This window comes from Asterias rubens, unplaced genomic scaffold (genome assembly GCF_902459465.1).
Source record: "Asterias rubens unplaced genomic scaffold, eAstRub1.3, whole genome shotgun sequence".
Taxonomy (NCBI): Eukaryota; Metazoa; Echinodermata; class Asteroidea; order Forcipulatida; family Asteriidae; genus Asterias; species Asterias rubens.
This window is the reverse complement of record NW_022985714.1, coordinates 128,245-145,123: the sequence shown is the minus strand read 5'-3', so window position 1 is coordinate 145,123 and position 16,879 is coordinate 128,245. Positions and strand designations below refer to the sequence as shown.

The 16,879-nt window shown below is 37.7% G+C and overlaps 1 protein-coding gene and 1 long non-coding RNA gene across 3 annotated transcripts; one reads left to right on the top strand and one right to left on the bottom strand.

The window, feature by feature from the left end:
- Positions 1 to 5,427: 5,427 nt before the first annotated feature.
- LOC117306305 (neuromedin-U receptor 2-like) lies at positions 5,428 to 13,639 on the bottom strand. The gene is made up of 2 exons (XM_033790900.1): positions 12,823 to 13,639; positions 5,428 to 6,332 (listed from the first exon to the last, which is right to left on the bottom strand). The coding sequence occupies exons 1-2, from the start codon at positions 13,565 to 13,567 to the stop codon at positions 5,977 to 5,979; spliced, it is 1,101 nt and encodes a 366-aa protein (XP_033646791.1). The 5' UTR covers positions 13,568 to 13,639; the 3' UTR covers positions 5,428 to 5,976.
- Positions 6,770 to 9,291, top strand: LOC117306316. 2 transcript variants are annotated; one of them, XR_004520927.1, is made up of 4 exons: positions 6,770 to 7,197; positions 8,012 to 8,075; positions 8,370 to 8,522; positions 8,828 to 9,291. It is a non-coding gene; the product is annotated as an uncharacterized LOC117306316 (long non-coding RNA). The 2 variants fall into 2 exon arrangements; XR_004520926.1 differs by lacking the exon at positions 6,770 to 7,197 and having other exon boundaries at positions 7,532 to 8,075.
- Positions 13,640 to 16,879: the final 3,240 nt, after the last annotated feature.

Here is a 16,879-nt window from a genome sequence, read left to right as displayed (position 1 = left end):
GGTCATCGAAGTTGCAAGAGAATAATGAAAAAAATAAAACACCCAGTTCCACAAAATGTGTGTGTGCTTTCAAATGCCTAATAAAAGGCTTCAGCTGAAGTATACTTTTTGTTGAGTGAGAACTGGGCCCAATTTCATAGAGCTGCTAAGCACAAAAACTTGCTTAGTATGAAACTTTTTCCTTGATAAAAACAGGATTACCAACCAAATTTCCGAATGATTTTCAGGGTAAGTAAACAACAGCTGAATACCAGTAACAAGCAATATGCAACAAATTTAAATTTGGTTGGTCATCCTGTTTTTATCAAGGAAGAAAGTTCATGCTAAGCAAATTGTTGTGCTTAGCAGCTCCATGAAATTGGGCATTGGTCTCTTTCTAAAAAACTACGTTACTTCTGAAGGAGCCGTTTATCGTATTGTTTTATACTAACAACAGCTCTCTATTGCTCGTTACCAAGTAAGTTTTAATGTTAACAATTATTTGTAATAATTACCACTAGTGTCCAGTACCTTTAAGAGGCTGAGAGACTTTATATTATGTATTGATTACTGTTGGGTTGGTTTAGTGTTGCGCACCCCTGTGGTGGTTTCACCTTCTGTATTTGCAGATTCGCGTGTTAAACGTATCTAGTTTAATAACCGATAGGCACTCGGTCCATTAGACCTACTCGCAGTTTCCTTTACCGTTGCCTTGTTTTCTTTCAATATTCTTTCATAGTTTTCGTGCTTGGATAGTGTTTGACAATTTGTTCATCCCTGAAAATCTCGAAGTCTATATATTCAGAACAGAAACAAAGGAACAGTCATAAAACGAGAAGAACAAAATTGCACCCCCCCCCCATTATAAAACTGATGTTGGCCAGAATTTGTGAGTTTGCGTAGTGGCGGGATTTGACCAGATTACAAAAAGTGAAACTCATGTCACACAAATTATTTACCTCCTAATGTAAAAAAAAAAAATAATAATAATAATAAAGCTAGTCCTTCTGTAAAATGTATAACAAAAAAACAAACAGTATAAATGCTTTCAAATACAAGACTTGCAAAAATCAAGACCGCCCTTTTGTTTTCTTATTCTAGAACTTAACATCAAAAGGACTTTGTTTGCTGATCATCCTCCGCTAAACACTAATACCAAGCAAGGATTTCCTAAACCCCAGAGGGTACTTTTAAGGCCAAACCCTCCTCTTTTACCGCTTCTTCGTAATCTTCTTAAATTTGAAACATTTCCACGGGATAGAAGAGCCACTAAATTGCAAATAGACAATGTTGAAATGAGATGAATCTGTTTGCTTGGTTTTTTTTTTGCTTTAATCTAGTTCAGACACGCCTCATCTAATTACCTGCCATGCCGTACATTAAAAAACCATTAAAGAATTGCTAAGACAAAACTCGTCTAAGAAAGATCATATATTTTAATAGAACATACACGATCTAATAATGATGATAGTTAAAAACATCCCCTCGAAAAATTTATGTATAAAATCTCATGTTTGATGATATGAGAAATTAATAAAACTGATTGTTTTCTTCATTTTTTTCTAAATCGACGTCATCGAAATGTGGAAATCGGTTTTCACTGTTTTCACGTGACCAATCACATAGTCGAACGATCTCAAATTTCTGCAGGTTTGTCAGTTTATGTATATGGTGGATTACATAGGTGCTTACACTGCCAAAGAACTGCTTTGTTAGGAAGCAGGTGTGTAACGCTCCTTTAAACTGGAGCAATGATGCGGGTCGAGAGTAATGGAACGATACCATTTTGCGGGAAAGAGTTTTGTTAGGAATCAATTAGTCGTTATCCGGGCTAACATGTTTTGCATGGTATAACTTAAATGTTAATTCAATGAGAATGTCTATATTTAGCCCTTAACCCCTTCATGAGTAACCCCTTTTACGAGTCATGTGGACCAAACACAAAAGGTTTATTATGTACAGTTGGGATTGAAATACCCCCCCACCCGCCGCCTTCACAAGAATTTAAGAACCTGGAGAGAGGCTCTGGTTACTTTTGTAAGTGCTTCATTTTTGTTAAGGGTTAGATAGTTCAGTTTGTAGAGCGCCGGTGTCCCATGGGAATTCTGTCCGCCTGGAGATTCTGTGACTCATGGTCTGGAAGAGGATGAATCAAAAGAGGGCGCTATCGGACGATGTTTGTACACAGTTCGCCATATAGGGGGCGGGGCGAATCTGTGGGGGACAGAACCTCCTGCCAAACCGACAAGTTAATCCGGAGTTCATTGATTCAACCTGCTCTATAGTCACCTTTTCATTGTCCAACCCAATCATTTTCCTGGGTTCTAATTAACCGTTGATTTTCCGGTCTCCATATCTTGCTTCGTGATTTGCTTCGTACTTTTTATTTTTAATTTACAAACAATATAAAGGTCAACCGTTCTATAACTAATGAAGTAATGCGTTGCAAGATGCATGCTTAAATTGAGTTTGCTTTTTATTTAATTCATTCCAGAGTCTTTCTCGAAGGCTAAATTACAACACAAGTCATGATTCGGCCCTGGTCCTTAAAGGCAGTGGACACTATTAGTAATTACTCAAAATAATTATCATCATAAAACCTTTCTTGATTACGAGTAATGGGGAGAGGTCGATAGTATAAAACATTGTGAGAAACAGCTCCCTCTGAAGTGAGGTAATTTTCGAGAAAGGAGTAATTTTCCACGAATTTGATTTCGAGACCTCAAGTTTAGAATTTGACGTCTCGAAATCAAGCATCAGAAAGCACACAACCTCGTGTGACAAGGGTATTTTTTCTTTCATTATTATCTCGCAACTTCGACGACCGATTGAGCTCAATTTTTCACAGGTTTGTTATTTTATGCATATGTTGAGATACACCAACTGTGAAGGCTAGTCTTTGACAAATACCAATAGTGTCCACTGCCTTTAAGCCTTCGAGAAAGATTCTGCAAGGGTCGAAACGTCAGACCATTAGCTATTTTTCACAAACAACTTTTTTGTTTGGCACGATAGCGGAGCCAGTTTCTTTTTGTGCAATAAATGCTGTGAAAGGAGTATTTATTATTATTTTCCTTGATAAAAGTTTCTTTCCTACGACAGAAATATTTCGAAGGAACAAAATAAAAAGAAATTAAAACATTGTCTCGAAGGACTCTGTATAATTTGATTTCGTTTAAAACGATCTAGCTTCTTTGTCCTCATATTTTACAATGAATTGGATAGAGTTAACCCATTTAAACTTCAGGATGATCTGTACTAAATAAAGATAACATTTCAAGACATAAAGGAAAGACACATTTTGTAAATAGTCTTTAGTGGTTGCCTTATTAACTCTCAGTTGTTGCTGTGCTGCATAACCTGACCATTTTTTCATTTTTTTATTCGAATATGTTATTAAAGAAAATACCTCTTAGAATACATAAACTGTTGTGTTTCCATACAGAAAGAAACTGTGTTACGATGTTACCTTACTTATACCTATGTTGTGAGCAGTCAAAACCCCGTGAGAAATTGTTTCAAGAATACAGACAAATGAAAGAATAATAGTCTTGTAGGTCACGCAATTAACCTTAGTTAGATGACATTCAGCATGATAGAAAACTAACATTATATAGATAGCAAACCAGCTTAGAGGTAGAGTTCATTGTTGTAAGAGTACCCATGTGTTAAAATGAACGTCTGGACTCGATGTCACGAAACACTCCAAGTAATCCCAAGGCTTTGCAATTAGGTTAGGAGCTCTCATTCTTCTCTCGTTGTGAAATCCGCCCTAGTGCATGTATCGTAAAGAGAAGGTGTTTGCCCTGGCATGGTATAATGCCAGCAATATGCCCCAATCACCTCGTATCCATTTCAATTACGGTCGCCCCCGTCTCATGAAATCGTTCAAAACAATTGCCACTAGGTTTGGTAATACAGCGCCAGGGTGTCATTATGACAGGCCATTATATCATGCCAGAACGCTTGGGGTAAACACTTTCTCTAACGTGCAGTGGGGCCGATTTCACAAAGAGTGAAGATTGAGTGTGTCAGACCTATTAGCAATGTGTGATGTCACACTACAAATCACCATTAATGGCAAACCTGACAACCCGTCTTGAGATGTATCTCAAGTGCCTTATAAATGTGCACTAGGGTTTTATGCAGGATTAGTAGGGATCTTGAAACATCATTGAATAATTTTAAAATGGAGTTCGTACTATAGAACAAAACGCTTTCTGTAAATCACTTCAACAACTATTTTCGGCTGTTGCTTAATTGGGTCATGTTTTCTCTTACTTTTTTTCTCCATACTCGCCACCAAATGGAACCCAACATTTTAAAGATTTGGGTTCTTTTCATGTAGGGGAGATGCGGGAGAGTTGAGCCATAAAGAGACTGGACCCCCCCCCAAAAAAAAAAAAAAAAAAAAACACCACTAGGGTGGTTGAGTCCATATGCCATCTGTTGGTAGTGTCTAACCAAACTTTGTTTTAGCTCTACCAATTCTGCAAAATAAAGGCATACGAATATTGAAGGTCTCCAATATTCTTATTCCTCTGTCCTTTAACCTATTTACTCAGCAGTTGCATTTAATACATCCTCGTATATTATTAAACAGCATGCTCATAATATTGACGTATTGATATCATAGATCTTATCGCAAATATACGGTACGCGCACGTTGTAGGCGTGGAATGAGGTGCATGCTGGTGTAACTGGGGATCAACTAGCTAGACCAGCATGCACCTCGTTCAACTGTTAGCGCTTGCATGCGCATTGGGTGTTTGCGAAAAGGTCTATGGGGACACTTTGACCTTTCTTAGATGAGTATGAAGGTTTCAACTAAGGAGGATAATCAGATAAGTATTTTGGTGCACGGTCATAAAGATTAAGACTACTACTTAGTAACAAGGGAATTTCATTTAAAGCTGCATTATACCCAATTCATGATGCAGTTGTAACGCCTTGTCTTGTTCCATTATGTATAATTCAATGTGTCTCGCACAACTTTTACGTAAACACCTTTGAGAAAATTGAATTAGCTGCTATGACCGCTACATTTGATTATGATATTGAAGCCGGCCCGTCTGGCGTAAACAAGTTGGGTTTCTGTTTACTCCCACCTCACTGTGTGTAATATATCCCGCATGTAATATTTTCGATTGGGTGTGGAGCACACCCTAAACCCCCCTCATTCAGCATTTGCTCCTCAATGGGTGTATATCCATAACAGGGTGCATTTACTCCTCAGTTGGTGTAATAATTATTAATCACTCGTGCAATTAATCCTTCAGTGGGTGTAATATGTGTTACTTTGTGAATTGAACACCCCCCGGATGTACTAGTCAAAACGGGGTGGTTTCCCCCATCATTAAGTGTAACCAGGTACGTACCTGTACCCACATTAGATGTAATATTCTAACTTGGTACATTTGCCACTCGGTGGGTCAAACAATCATCTAGGAAGGCCTACATGTATTCACACAGTCGGTGTAATATTCATAACTAGGTGCATTTACCCCTTAGTGGGTGTAATTTATAACTAGGTGCATTTACCAACCGCAGTGCATGGGTATAATATTCATAACTAGGTGCATTTACCCCTTAGTGGGTGTAATTTATAACTAGGTGCATTTACCAACCGCAGTGCATGGGTATAATATTCATAACTTGGTGCGTTTTACTCCCTCAGTTGCTGATGTATAACTAAGTGCATTACGCCCACAGTAGGTGTAATATTTACAACTGGTTGTATTATAGTGGGTGTAACATTTATAGCTGAGTGCATTTACCCCTTAGTGTATGTAATATTTATAACTAGGTGCATTTACCACCCTGAGTAAATGGGTATAATATTTATTACTCGGTACCATCGAATGCTACTCTATCCCACCGCTGCTACCAATTCGTTAATCATGTCTCTGTGGTGCTGTGATAGACGTCTGCAGTGGGCTGTTAAGTGTCATCTGGCAAGGAGTGTTTACTTGGTGATATCTACAGCAAACGATGTGCTTATCTATTAGTATTTAATGACAAAGATACAATCTCCGTGCTCCTGTCACCCACACGGGTGGATTTACCCCTCGGACAGAAAGCCTCTCGTATGCCCTTCCGGAAACGCTGGTTCGTCAAGGTGTAGATGATCGGATTGACACAGGAGTTACACACGGCCAAGATGATCCCGACGTGGTACACTGGCGACGAGAAGTCCACGTAAACACCGAAGTTGAAGACGAGGAAAACTAACTGGACTGGAGTCCAGCATACGGCGAAGGTGATGACGAAGGTTAGGAGGGTCTTGATCAGCGTCTGGGTAGTGCGGAGCTGCCACATCTTATGCTGATCGGCCGGGTTGAGAGTAGAAGAGCCTTAAAGTGAAGGGAGAAGAAACAAATCATTCATGATTAAAAAACAACACATGTATGACAATTCAAGGCAGAGGTCGCCCTAAGCTGCGCTGGATATGTAGACACTGTGACAAAGTGGAGTGGTAGAAGTGGAGATGTGCTAAAAAGAGCAGCGATTGAAAGAGATCAGGTGATGGCGGCGACTCCTGAAGTGCGCCCCATTACAAGTTTAGGATGAAGCGGCCACGGACTTGTGTCTTTGTCGAACGATGATGGTGGTGATGAAGATGATGTATGACAGTTATAGACACAGCACGTCTTCGCTTCAACACTTGCACTTGGGAGTTTCCTAAAGACCGACCCAACAGTAACTTAGTTGTGTTTTGTGTTGATGAAATAAACGAATCTTTGTTTCAGCCCGTTGCTGGGACTTTGGCAGCGCAAGGTTTTGTATCGTCACCGGTCCCACGAAGTGACACGAATGTCAAAAAGTAAGCCTTTTCGGATTTTTTTTTTTTTACATATTCCGTTAGGGTTGAAGGAAATCTTCATTCTCATTGAGTTTAAAAGTCAAAAAAAGTGTTGCCATGGTATTTAACGGTTTTACGTTTTGTAACATACATGTCGAAAACCGCTGTTTGCGTTTTCACGAACTGACACCAAGATAACTGTCACTTCGTGAAAACGGCGCGCGCCCACCCGGCGGTTTCACGAAGTGACACAAACTGAACTCATCCCCAAATCTGATCGAACCCTCACGCTGCAAAATGCGCATTATGTTCGTCTTCGTGGGGACAAGAGCTGCGCGCATGTGCATTGTCCGCTTGACAACACAGATCACATGGAAGGCTTGGCAGGCTGTAACGTGTTGTGTATGGTGATTTTAGTAAGTACTGAACGATGTTTTGTTTTACTTTTTGTAAATTAACGAGTGCAAATAAGTCTTGAAACAAACGTAAAAGTACCCTTTATAATTTATAGACCATTGTACTTCATTCAGTGGTAAGATTAAAACAGCCTAATATAGAAATACCAGCAATTAGGAATATGCCTTCGTTCGTGAGTCGTAAAACTCGTAGACTCGTACGCATAACTCATGCATCGTACATTTTGTGTACATGTAACTTACTGCATACGGTATGCAGGCAGCAAACATGCAATAAAATGTTTGTGTTACTAGTTTATTACAGCAGGACAGTGTTTTTGTATGTGTTTCCATACTTCCTTCCTCCACGATGTTCCTCTATATTTATGCACTAGTAGTAGTAATAATAGTATGGTGTCCATACATTATTAAAAATCATGCCAATAACTTTTTATGATAAATGATGTCTGATGAAACTGACAGCTCTATTTTGCCCTTTTTAATTAATTTAATGTTGGCTTGGTTGGGGGATTCGAACCTACATGATTATGACATGAGTTAACCCCACTTTCTTCAATAACTAGTTTCTAGTGTGGACCGTCCTACAGTAATATAGTGTACAGTAGTAGAAAACTAGTCGGTAGTCTGTCATCAGAAGATAATATAGTTAGCTGCGCTTTTTCAAAAAATTTGTAGTACTTAGGTTTGTCATTAATATCACTCAATTGCATTGATAAATTGTGGAAACCTTTGATGATTCAATTCCATTTTTTAATTTAATTTAGTAAGGCATAACACTAACAGTTTAATTTGTTTTGTAATTATTTTTGTATAGGTTCTGCAAAGTGCACAGATGTAATACTACACACGGAATGGCTTCACTTTACATCCCCCAAAAGGTACGTTAATAATGTTTTAAGACGTTACTTTACCTTCGTTATGAATATGACTGTTATTGCAGTGTTAGTTATTCATTCCATTTAATACTTTCACCTTTTCACATTAAATTTACAAATGTTAATGTTTTCTCCTGTATTCCAAAATGGACTAGTGTCCAGTCTTTAATAATTGTGGACATAGGTAACTGTAGGTTGTACAAGGGTGCACCTTTATATTTAATTCAAGTGAAATGACAAACTTACACAGTAAACCCTTAATTATTTTTATTTTTGTGAATTTGTTTTGTTATTCAGGTTTAATTTCCGCAGACCTTGGTCTTGGTCTTGGATCTTGATTAGTCGTGAGTTTTGGGCCCAGCAGATATAAGGACTTCATGGAATTTAGCGGAGACAAACCGAAGATGAGTACTTCATAAGAGCACGAGGGCAAAACAATAACTTATACAGGTTTGTAACCATGACATTGGATGCATGTCTATTACATGTACATAACTGTTGACTTCAGTTTGTGGATTTACAACAGCTGAATGGTCTTATTTTGAAAACAAACCCCCCGACTTAACTATGTGAACAGAAATTAAAAGCCAGTGTGTGTTTTACACTGTTTACTGACTATTATATGAAAGCACACAGGAACACGTAAAACAATTATATCGTTTTTCACTCGTGATAGGTTTTGCATACATTTTAAAATGTTGTTTGTCGAGTATTCATATTTTCTTGTTTTTCTGTTTTAATGTGTCTGATTGCAGATAAACAAGTACAGCCCATCAAGACGACCCCCATCTTCCAGCCACCTGTGGGCAGCTTGCTCAATATTTATGGACTGATATAAACCACAATCGCTTTTCTTCTGTACACAATCTAGTTTACCTGTTCAGTGTGCTACCAAAGAGTTAGGGGGTACTTCCTGGGTCTATCCTGGCTCTCCAACCTTTCGCAATCTTTATTAGCAAACTACATGGCAATTATTGATGACTAACACAAAGGGAAACTTATTTATATTCAGCTCTTTATCAAAATAAAGTAAGTGTGTGGTTGAAAAACTGACTAGTTTTAAATATGTCCAAGACAACTTATATATAGAAAGATTTAACAGTAATACATACAGTTACCCAAACCCATAAACATTAACTGTGATATTATCCCAGATGTTAAAAAGTAAGTTAAGATCATACAATAGACTCTGGCGATAATCTCGATTTCACAGTGCAAATAGAATGATCAGCATAAAACTTTACTTGTTCAGGAGAACAAGACCCTTATTAAAATAAGTAAAGCTTTTAACTGCCTGCCAACTGTTTGTGATTTATTTTGTAAATTCTGCTCGTTTCATTTGCAATTCAAACTACTTTTTTTATTCAATTAATTTTCTATGAAATCTTGTTTTTTATGTCAAATTATTATTTTGTTTTATCATTAAACTAAGGTTGTTATAATTATGAGTGCATGAATGAAATGAAGGAATGTTTCATATGTACTTAACAAGTGATTTTTGTTTGAGGTGGTAATAATGTAACATGCTAGAAACAGATATTGATAAGTCATGAAAATCATCATTTTTCGAAGCATTCCTATTCACGATTGACTCGCACCTAAGATTGATCTTAGGTGCGAGTCAATCGTGAATACTGAGCAAAGTGTGACATAACTATGAACAATAAATGATTTAATATAATTTGTTAAAAACCAGTGAGGCACTTCGTATGAAGCTCTTTATAAATGTATAGTTTATTATGGTGATTAGTAATATTATCATTATTAGTAGATGTGAAACATGCCTAGTGGCAAAACAATCTAGAATGAAGGTCTGCTGCAGTTTCATGAAAACAGATGAGTGTGAGAACATGCTTACAAGTATGTTTTTTAATTAGTAATTAATTTGTCAGTTCTTCACCAAAACTCAGTGTGATATTTGTGTATGGTTTAATAAGCCAACATCTTGAAAATATAAAAAGTTTAACTTGTAACTGTCTTTGGGATAAACTTAATTGATTATTTAACAATTTTTTCCAATCCTAATATAATATTTATTGTATGATTAATTTGTTGTTTATCCAATAAAAAAACTCTCAGAAGCACAGCATTGTGTAGCTTGAAATGACTTTGAGAAGTGTGTTTGTTTCATTATTTGTTTAACAATTGAATTGATTCACTTTTATTAAACTATGTCTAAAAAATAGTACATTCAATAATTCATGAAAATATTTGTTATAATCATAAAACTATACTTTTATCATTGTTTTTAGTGAATTTGAGAGAAAAGGTATTTTTAAGCGCGTACATGTAAGGATCCGGGTTTCGCGTTTTCACGAAGTGACACATATCTTTCAGAGCCAATGACGCTTTATTTAACCAAAAATATAGCAAAATTATGAGACAAATAAGTATATTGGCTCATATTACTTGGAGTACGTGTTGAAATTATAATGATGCGACTAAAAAAAGGAATAAAAAACCGTTTTTTAAAAGTGTTTGTCTTTCAAACTATACTTTTATCATTATGTTTAATGACTTTGAGAGAAAAACTATTTTTAGCGCAGCGGGTACCAGTTTTTACGATGGTGTTCGGCGCAATATGCTATTGGGTTACGCGCATCTTCGCGGTTTCACGAAGTGACACCAACTGCACGCGCATGTCAGAATCCTGGATTCGCGTTTTCACGAAGTGACACCAACTGCGCGCGAATGTCAGAATCCGGGTTTCGCGTTTTCACGAAGTGACACGAATCTTTCAGAGCCAATAATGCTTTAATTAAACAGAAATTAAGCTAAATAATGAGATAAATAGGTATTCTGACTCATACGCTTCAAGTTCGTGTTAAAATTTTAATGATGCGACTATAAAATGCAATTAAAAAACAATTTTTAAAAAGTGCATGTCGTTCAAAGTCGTTTTTCTCATATTGTTAGTTTCCCTCCTTTTGACATTCGTGTCACTTCGTGGGACCGCTGTCATTTGATAACTCATTGTTAACTTCTTATACGAATTAAGTGTCTTTCTTAAAAAATGCACACAATTATTTCCCGGCAGGGAAAGCACTGATCATAAATGTTTGCAGCTGCACAACAACTGAATCCTTAAAACGGCGCAGACGACTGGCGGCGTGAAATGTAATAAACATGATAAACTGCACGGTCGAGTTTAAAATGAGTTTATACTTCAGCAAGTCTACGAATTTCAAAATTCACTCTCTGTTTAGTTGCAAATATTAAATAACTGTGTTTTATTTCAATGTATTTTTCTCTCCTGTAGAGGAAATTTTATGAAAGTGTTGAAGGAAGACACTTAAAGACAGTGGACACTATTGGTCAAAGACTAGTCTTCACAGTTGGTGTATCTCAACATATGCATAAAATAACAAACCTGTGAAAATTTGAGCTCAATCGGTCGTCGAAGTTCCGAGAAAATAATTAAAGAAAAAAACACCCTTGTCATACGAAGTTGTGTGCTTTCTAATGCTTGATTTCAAATCAAATTCGTGGAAAATTATTTCTTTCTCGAAAACTACGTCACTTCAGAGGGAGCCGTTTCTCACAATGTTTTATACTATCAACCTCTCCCCATTACTCGTAATCAAGAAAGGTTTTGTGATGATAATTATTTTGAGTAATTACCAATAGTGTCCACTGCCTTTAATTCGTTTTAAAATGTACAAAGACAATCGTATTTCCTGTTCTGTCAGCGTTCTGCTGGCCGCTTAGAGGCTAAACAAATTGGACCTTGGTGTTTTCATTTGGTTGTGTTTGGGAGTTGACACTGGGAATATCCCTCTTATCCCGTTTTACATGTGGACTGGATTAGGGTTAGTCTTGGTGCAAGACGTTTCTCGTTTCCTTTTCACGCACACCGCGGCCAATTCACCGACAGCGCGCGCGCCGACTCACCTGACTTATAGTCCACTCGGGGCGGTTCACTCACCGCCCCGAGTGGACTATAAGTCAGGTGAGTCGGTGCGCGCGCTGTCGGTGAATTGGCCGCGGTGTGCGTGAAAAGGAAACGAGAAACGTCTTGCACCAAGACTAGATTAGGGTGTGTGCTGACATCGTTATGGCCATTCTTCATCCACACAGCTGCTATTAAAGGATTTGGGTAACTTTTCAAAATGTCCATAGATTTACATGTAACTTACAGGGTTTGAAGATAATGATAGTGGAAAGCTTCCCTTCAAATAGTATCTACTGAGGTGCTGTAGTTTTTGAGAAAAGAGTAAAACAATGTCATGAAAATACGTTTGTAAATGATTGAAATAATTTTCGTCTTATGAGACGAAAATTATTTTCATGACATTGTTTTACTCATTTCCCCAAAACTACAGCACCTCAGCATGTAATATTTTCAGGGAAGCTTTCTACTATCATTACCTTAAAACTGTGTAAGTTTAGTTTAAATCTGTGGACATTGTTTTTTTTTGTCCTACAAAAGTTACATAGACCCTTTAACACTAGCAGTACTAAATCCATCAATCGTTGGAATATGGTTGATTTTCTAAGATTTGGTACACCACCAGATTGAAACATTTGGTTGATTTCGATGGAGTATGGTCTTTCAGGAAATATCATCCTTGTTGATTTTGGTGGAGTTGGTCTGTCAGCCGTTTCAAACCACTGGTTGATTTCTTGGTTTCAGTTATTTTGAAACACAACCAAACTTTATCAAGTAATTCGTCACAGGTCAAACACAATCTATACGAATATAATGTTAAGTTTTTAAGACAGACCTTTAAGTTGGCATATAGCGACTCACCTGTTGGACCAGCTAGCATCCTCACTTGTTTCTTGAGCGTCAAAATAACTTTCCACTGCGCAACGATCATCAGCGTGAAAGGAAGAGGCAGTTGGATGATAAAGGTGTACAATCCAACGGCTGCCCGAACTGTTGGGTTAGGCCAGCCCATGAATCCACACCCATGCTCCACGTCTTCGTCGAACAGAAACAAAATAAAGAACTTTGAGACTGCCCCCCAAAACCAACAAACGGCAATAATCAGGATTTTATTTCGTCTGGTGAACACCACTTTGTACTTGTGAGGGTAGACGATGGCTACGAACCGCTCCAAGTTGACGGTTACCAGACATAAAACAGACACCAACATACATACGTAGAAGAGGTACTGCCCCCCGTACAGCCTACACCAAACCTCGCCAAAGAACCCCGGATTTGGAACTGGTGTCTCCGAAGGCGGTACAAGCTTGGAGGGAATGACAAGTAGGCAAACTAGGAAATCAACAATGGAGAGATGCACCAAGAAATCGCTTGTGTTTGACCTCTGGGATGGCACACGGAGGAGCACAACACAGACCAGTAGGTTACCAGCGATACCAACCACACAGATGACACCGTATAGAGCTAAGACAAAACTACTGTCAGCAAAACTTCCCCAGCTATTTTCTTTTTCGTCTTCCACTCCATCATAAGAATCGTAATTTTGGGCGAGATCGACATTGGTGGTTTTGTTTTCGTAAGATGCACGGTTTAACTCCATCTCCATGTCAAAACGCAGTCCGTCATCAATGACTCGTGAGCCTTTGACGACTCTCGCTTACTTGATTGCATTTAAGAGTGTTAGGACCGCTCTGATAGAAATAAAATTGAAGACATAGAAACCGTTATTAATTTGAATGGGTCTGGCATAATAAGAAACCGTGCGTGCTGGAGATTGCTACAGCTGACTGGCCAATAGTAACCGTGAACGATTAACTGAGTACTTTGGGGTGAGGAGAAACCGTGACTGAAACAGCGGAGGCACACTGCATCAAACTCGCTTGGTGCACCCCCACAGACGACTTTAGAGTGATAATAATAATAACAAGTGACGTACTATACAGTTACCAATGGTAACGTCTCCTCATGCATAAAATCGAATAATTTTTATTTAGTCAACACGGTAATTAATAACCATGATTTGTTATTACTACGTAGATCCATTAAATGCCTTTACAGTGATAATAATAATAAAAAGTGACGTACTGTACAGTTACCAATGGTAACGTCTCCTCATGCATAAAATCGAATAATTTGTGTTTAGTCAACACGGTAATTAATAACCATGATTTGTTATTACTACGTAGATCCATTAAATGCACTGAATATCTTTGGTATTTGTCAAAGAGTAGACCAGTATCTTACCTTGGCGTATCCCAAAATATGCATAAAATAACAACTCCTTGAAAATTTGGACTCAATTAGTCATCGAAGTTGCAAGAGAATAATTAACACAATTAATATGTGTGCTTTCAATTGACTAATACAAGGCTTCAGCCGAAGTTTGATTTCTTTAGTGAGATATGGCCTCTTAAAAAAAAAGTACGTTACTTCAGAGGGACCGTTTCTCACAATGTGTTAAACTTTCAACAGCTCTACTCAATATTGCCTGTTACCAAGTTAGTTGTTATGCTAACAATTATTTTGAGTAATTACCCAATAGTGTCCATCCAGTGCCTAAAACTGCATTCTCATTATGAATGTATGTATACAAACAATTTTTAATAACATTTGAAGTATGAAGGCAAGGTGAAATGTATTGAAATCAACGAGTGCCTTTGTGCCTAACGTGATTACAGCACTTCGGTTTTCCACTCATATTGTGCGATTATGAAGATGAATTCGCCATCCACTCTGTTGAGTATTTGTAGTGTGTCTTTGAGTGACGCGACTGAAGTGGCTGTCACTGACAATCTGTTTGTTTTGACCAAGGTAAAGAACAATTCTTCAGCCTTTTTTGGCGAGCTGCGAAACAAGTGCGGGCCTATGAATAAATACCTATTTCAGTCCGTCCGTCCGTCGGTACGTCCGTCCGCACTCAGTGGAAACGTTAATTTTTTGTTTTAAGTTTTAGTCTTTGAATTGAGTTGTTTCTGGTATGTACAAGCCAATGTGATATAGTTGCCAGTAATTTTTTGTAATTTTTAACCGTTTCCCAATAATGTTAAGGTTTTGGGAAAAAACAAATATTTTGAAACATTGACCTCTGGATATCTTTAAGAGGCAAACTCGAACTAAAATTTTCTAGTTTTGAAATAACTTGTTGAAACAAAAACCAAATTTGTTGTCACTGGTTCCAGTTGAAAGAGCTGAAACAATGACAACTTTAAAATGGTCATAACTCCTTATTGCACTGATGTACCGATTTTAAACTGTTATCAAATATTGCTGTTTGCGTATCTAGTATATGAAAATATAAAACTGAAAGAATATATCACTGGTTCCAGTGGAATGAGCTAAAGCAATGAAAACTTGGCAACGTCCCCGCCCCTTTGACCATCAGTTGATCAAATGATTGGTTTTTTGTCAGTCATTGGTTCTATCTGGCGATCGGCAGCTCGCCATGGCAGCTTCGTTGTTCTAGTTGTTTCTTTAGTCAAGGAAACTAACTGTATCCTGTATTGCACACAGTTGAACCGAGGGCGGTCTTGAGTCGTGAAATCATCAGCCTTCCAAGCTTCTTGAAAATGATGAGTGTATAAACAATCTCTTGTGTGTGTAAATTTAATCTTATTTTTTTGCAGAATTATCAGAAAGCAATTCTAAGAAACATCCTTTAATAACATGGGAATTTTCATCAAATCGAATGTAATAGATTTGTCTGCATGCAGTAATTATTAGATCTGCCAAAAAGTAATCGCTGGGTAGTCCCAGCTCAATTTTCGTCCCGCCTGGACATCTTTGTCTGTCAAATTAAATTTGATGATTTCTTCTTTTATGCAAGGCACAATATGAAATGAAAATTGCATGTTGGAGACTAAGAATCTCACCCAAGGTTAATCTTTTTTGGATAGTACGGATCTCTGTAAGTGACACCCTGAAAAGTTGGGACATTCCGAAAATTCACTGCCGGATGATGACATCAAAACAAGATGGCGACATCCTGTGATGATTTTTCTCGGGATGACGACATCGTAAAGTAAGATGTCTTCTTTACAAATTTTCAGCAAATAACAGCAAAACTCATTCAATTTCGTTAACACGTATTTCAATTACGCATTTATAGTTTCCTTCTGGGCATAACTTTGTATTGAATGATTGCAGCTATTATATTATTCTGTAAATCTTATCTGTGTTCCTCAACTTCAATGGACATTAACGTAAACATTGATGAGTCCAATCTAACTCCTTGAAAACTGTACGATCAATTTACAGATGAAAATGTCAAAATCACTTTAAAGAACTTTGGTGTATTTTGATTTAATTTAAAAAACCATTGTTTCAGGAAAAGGCACGTTTTGCTTTCGTCTTTTCGGAACAAGATAAACGAGATCAAAGAGCCCGACCGATTCAAAGCTCTATCGAAGCACTTACGTTCACTAATACACAGGTTTAATTACAGCCATCTAACAATCTACCTGGTACAGGCTTTACCAAGTAGAGAAAAAGTCATGTTCGTATTCTCTTATTTATAAAGTTCTCGTGGTAAGAATTGTGAAGTTGTTAAGAAACGTCTACGTGCTTTCCAAGTGTACTCAGTGTTGTGTAGTCGTCTGACTCTAATAGTGGCGTTTCGTGGGGGGATCAAGCTCTTGTATTTCTGATCAGCAGAGCGTGGGTTCGAGAGTCGTTACACTTGTGTACTTAGGCAAGCAAGTGACCATTAATGCTTCGTCCTCGGTATGTGACGTAAAGCCGTGGTCCCGTGCCTCGCGTATAACACTTATCTCTTCGATACTCCTGGCAGTGGCTGCTGAATGGGTCGTATTATATGTACAGTGTAAACCCTTTTTAGATGCTACTTAGTTGTGTATCACAATTCATCACTTCAATAGCCTATCTTTCTGAAGATCAATTGTACTAAGCGCCTTGATAGCCC

Excerpts from the sequence above, each read along its gene's own strand:
- LOC117306305 (XM_033790900.1), bottom strand. The coding sequence starts at position 13,567 with ATGGAGATGGAGTTAAACCGTGCATCTTACGAAAACAAAACCACCAAT. Across the intron at positions 6,333-12,822 it reads GATGCTAGCTGGTCCAACAG|GCTCTTCTACTCTCAACCCG; the intron begins GTGAGTCGCTAT and ends CTTCACTTTAAG.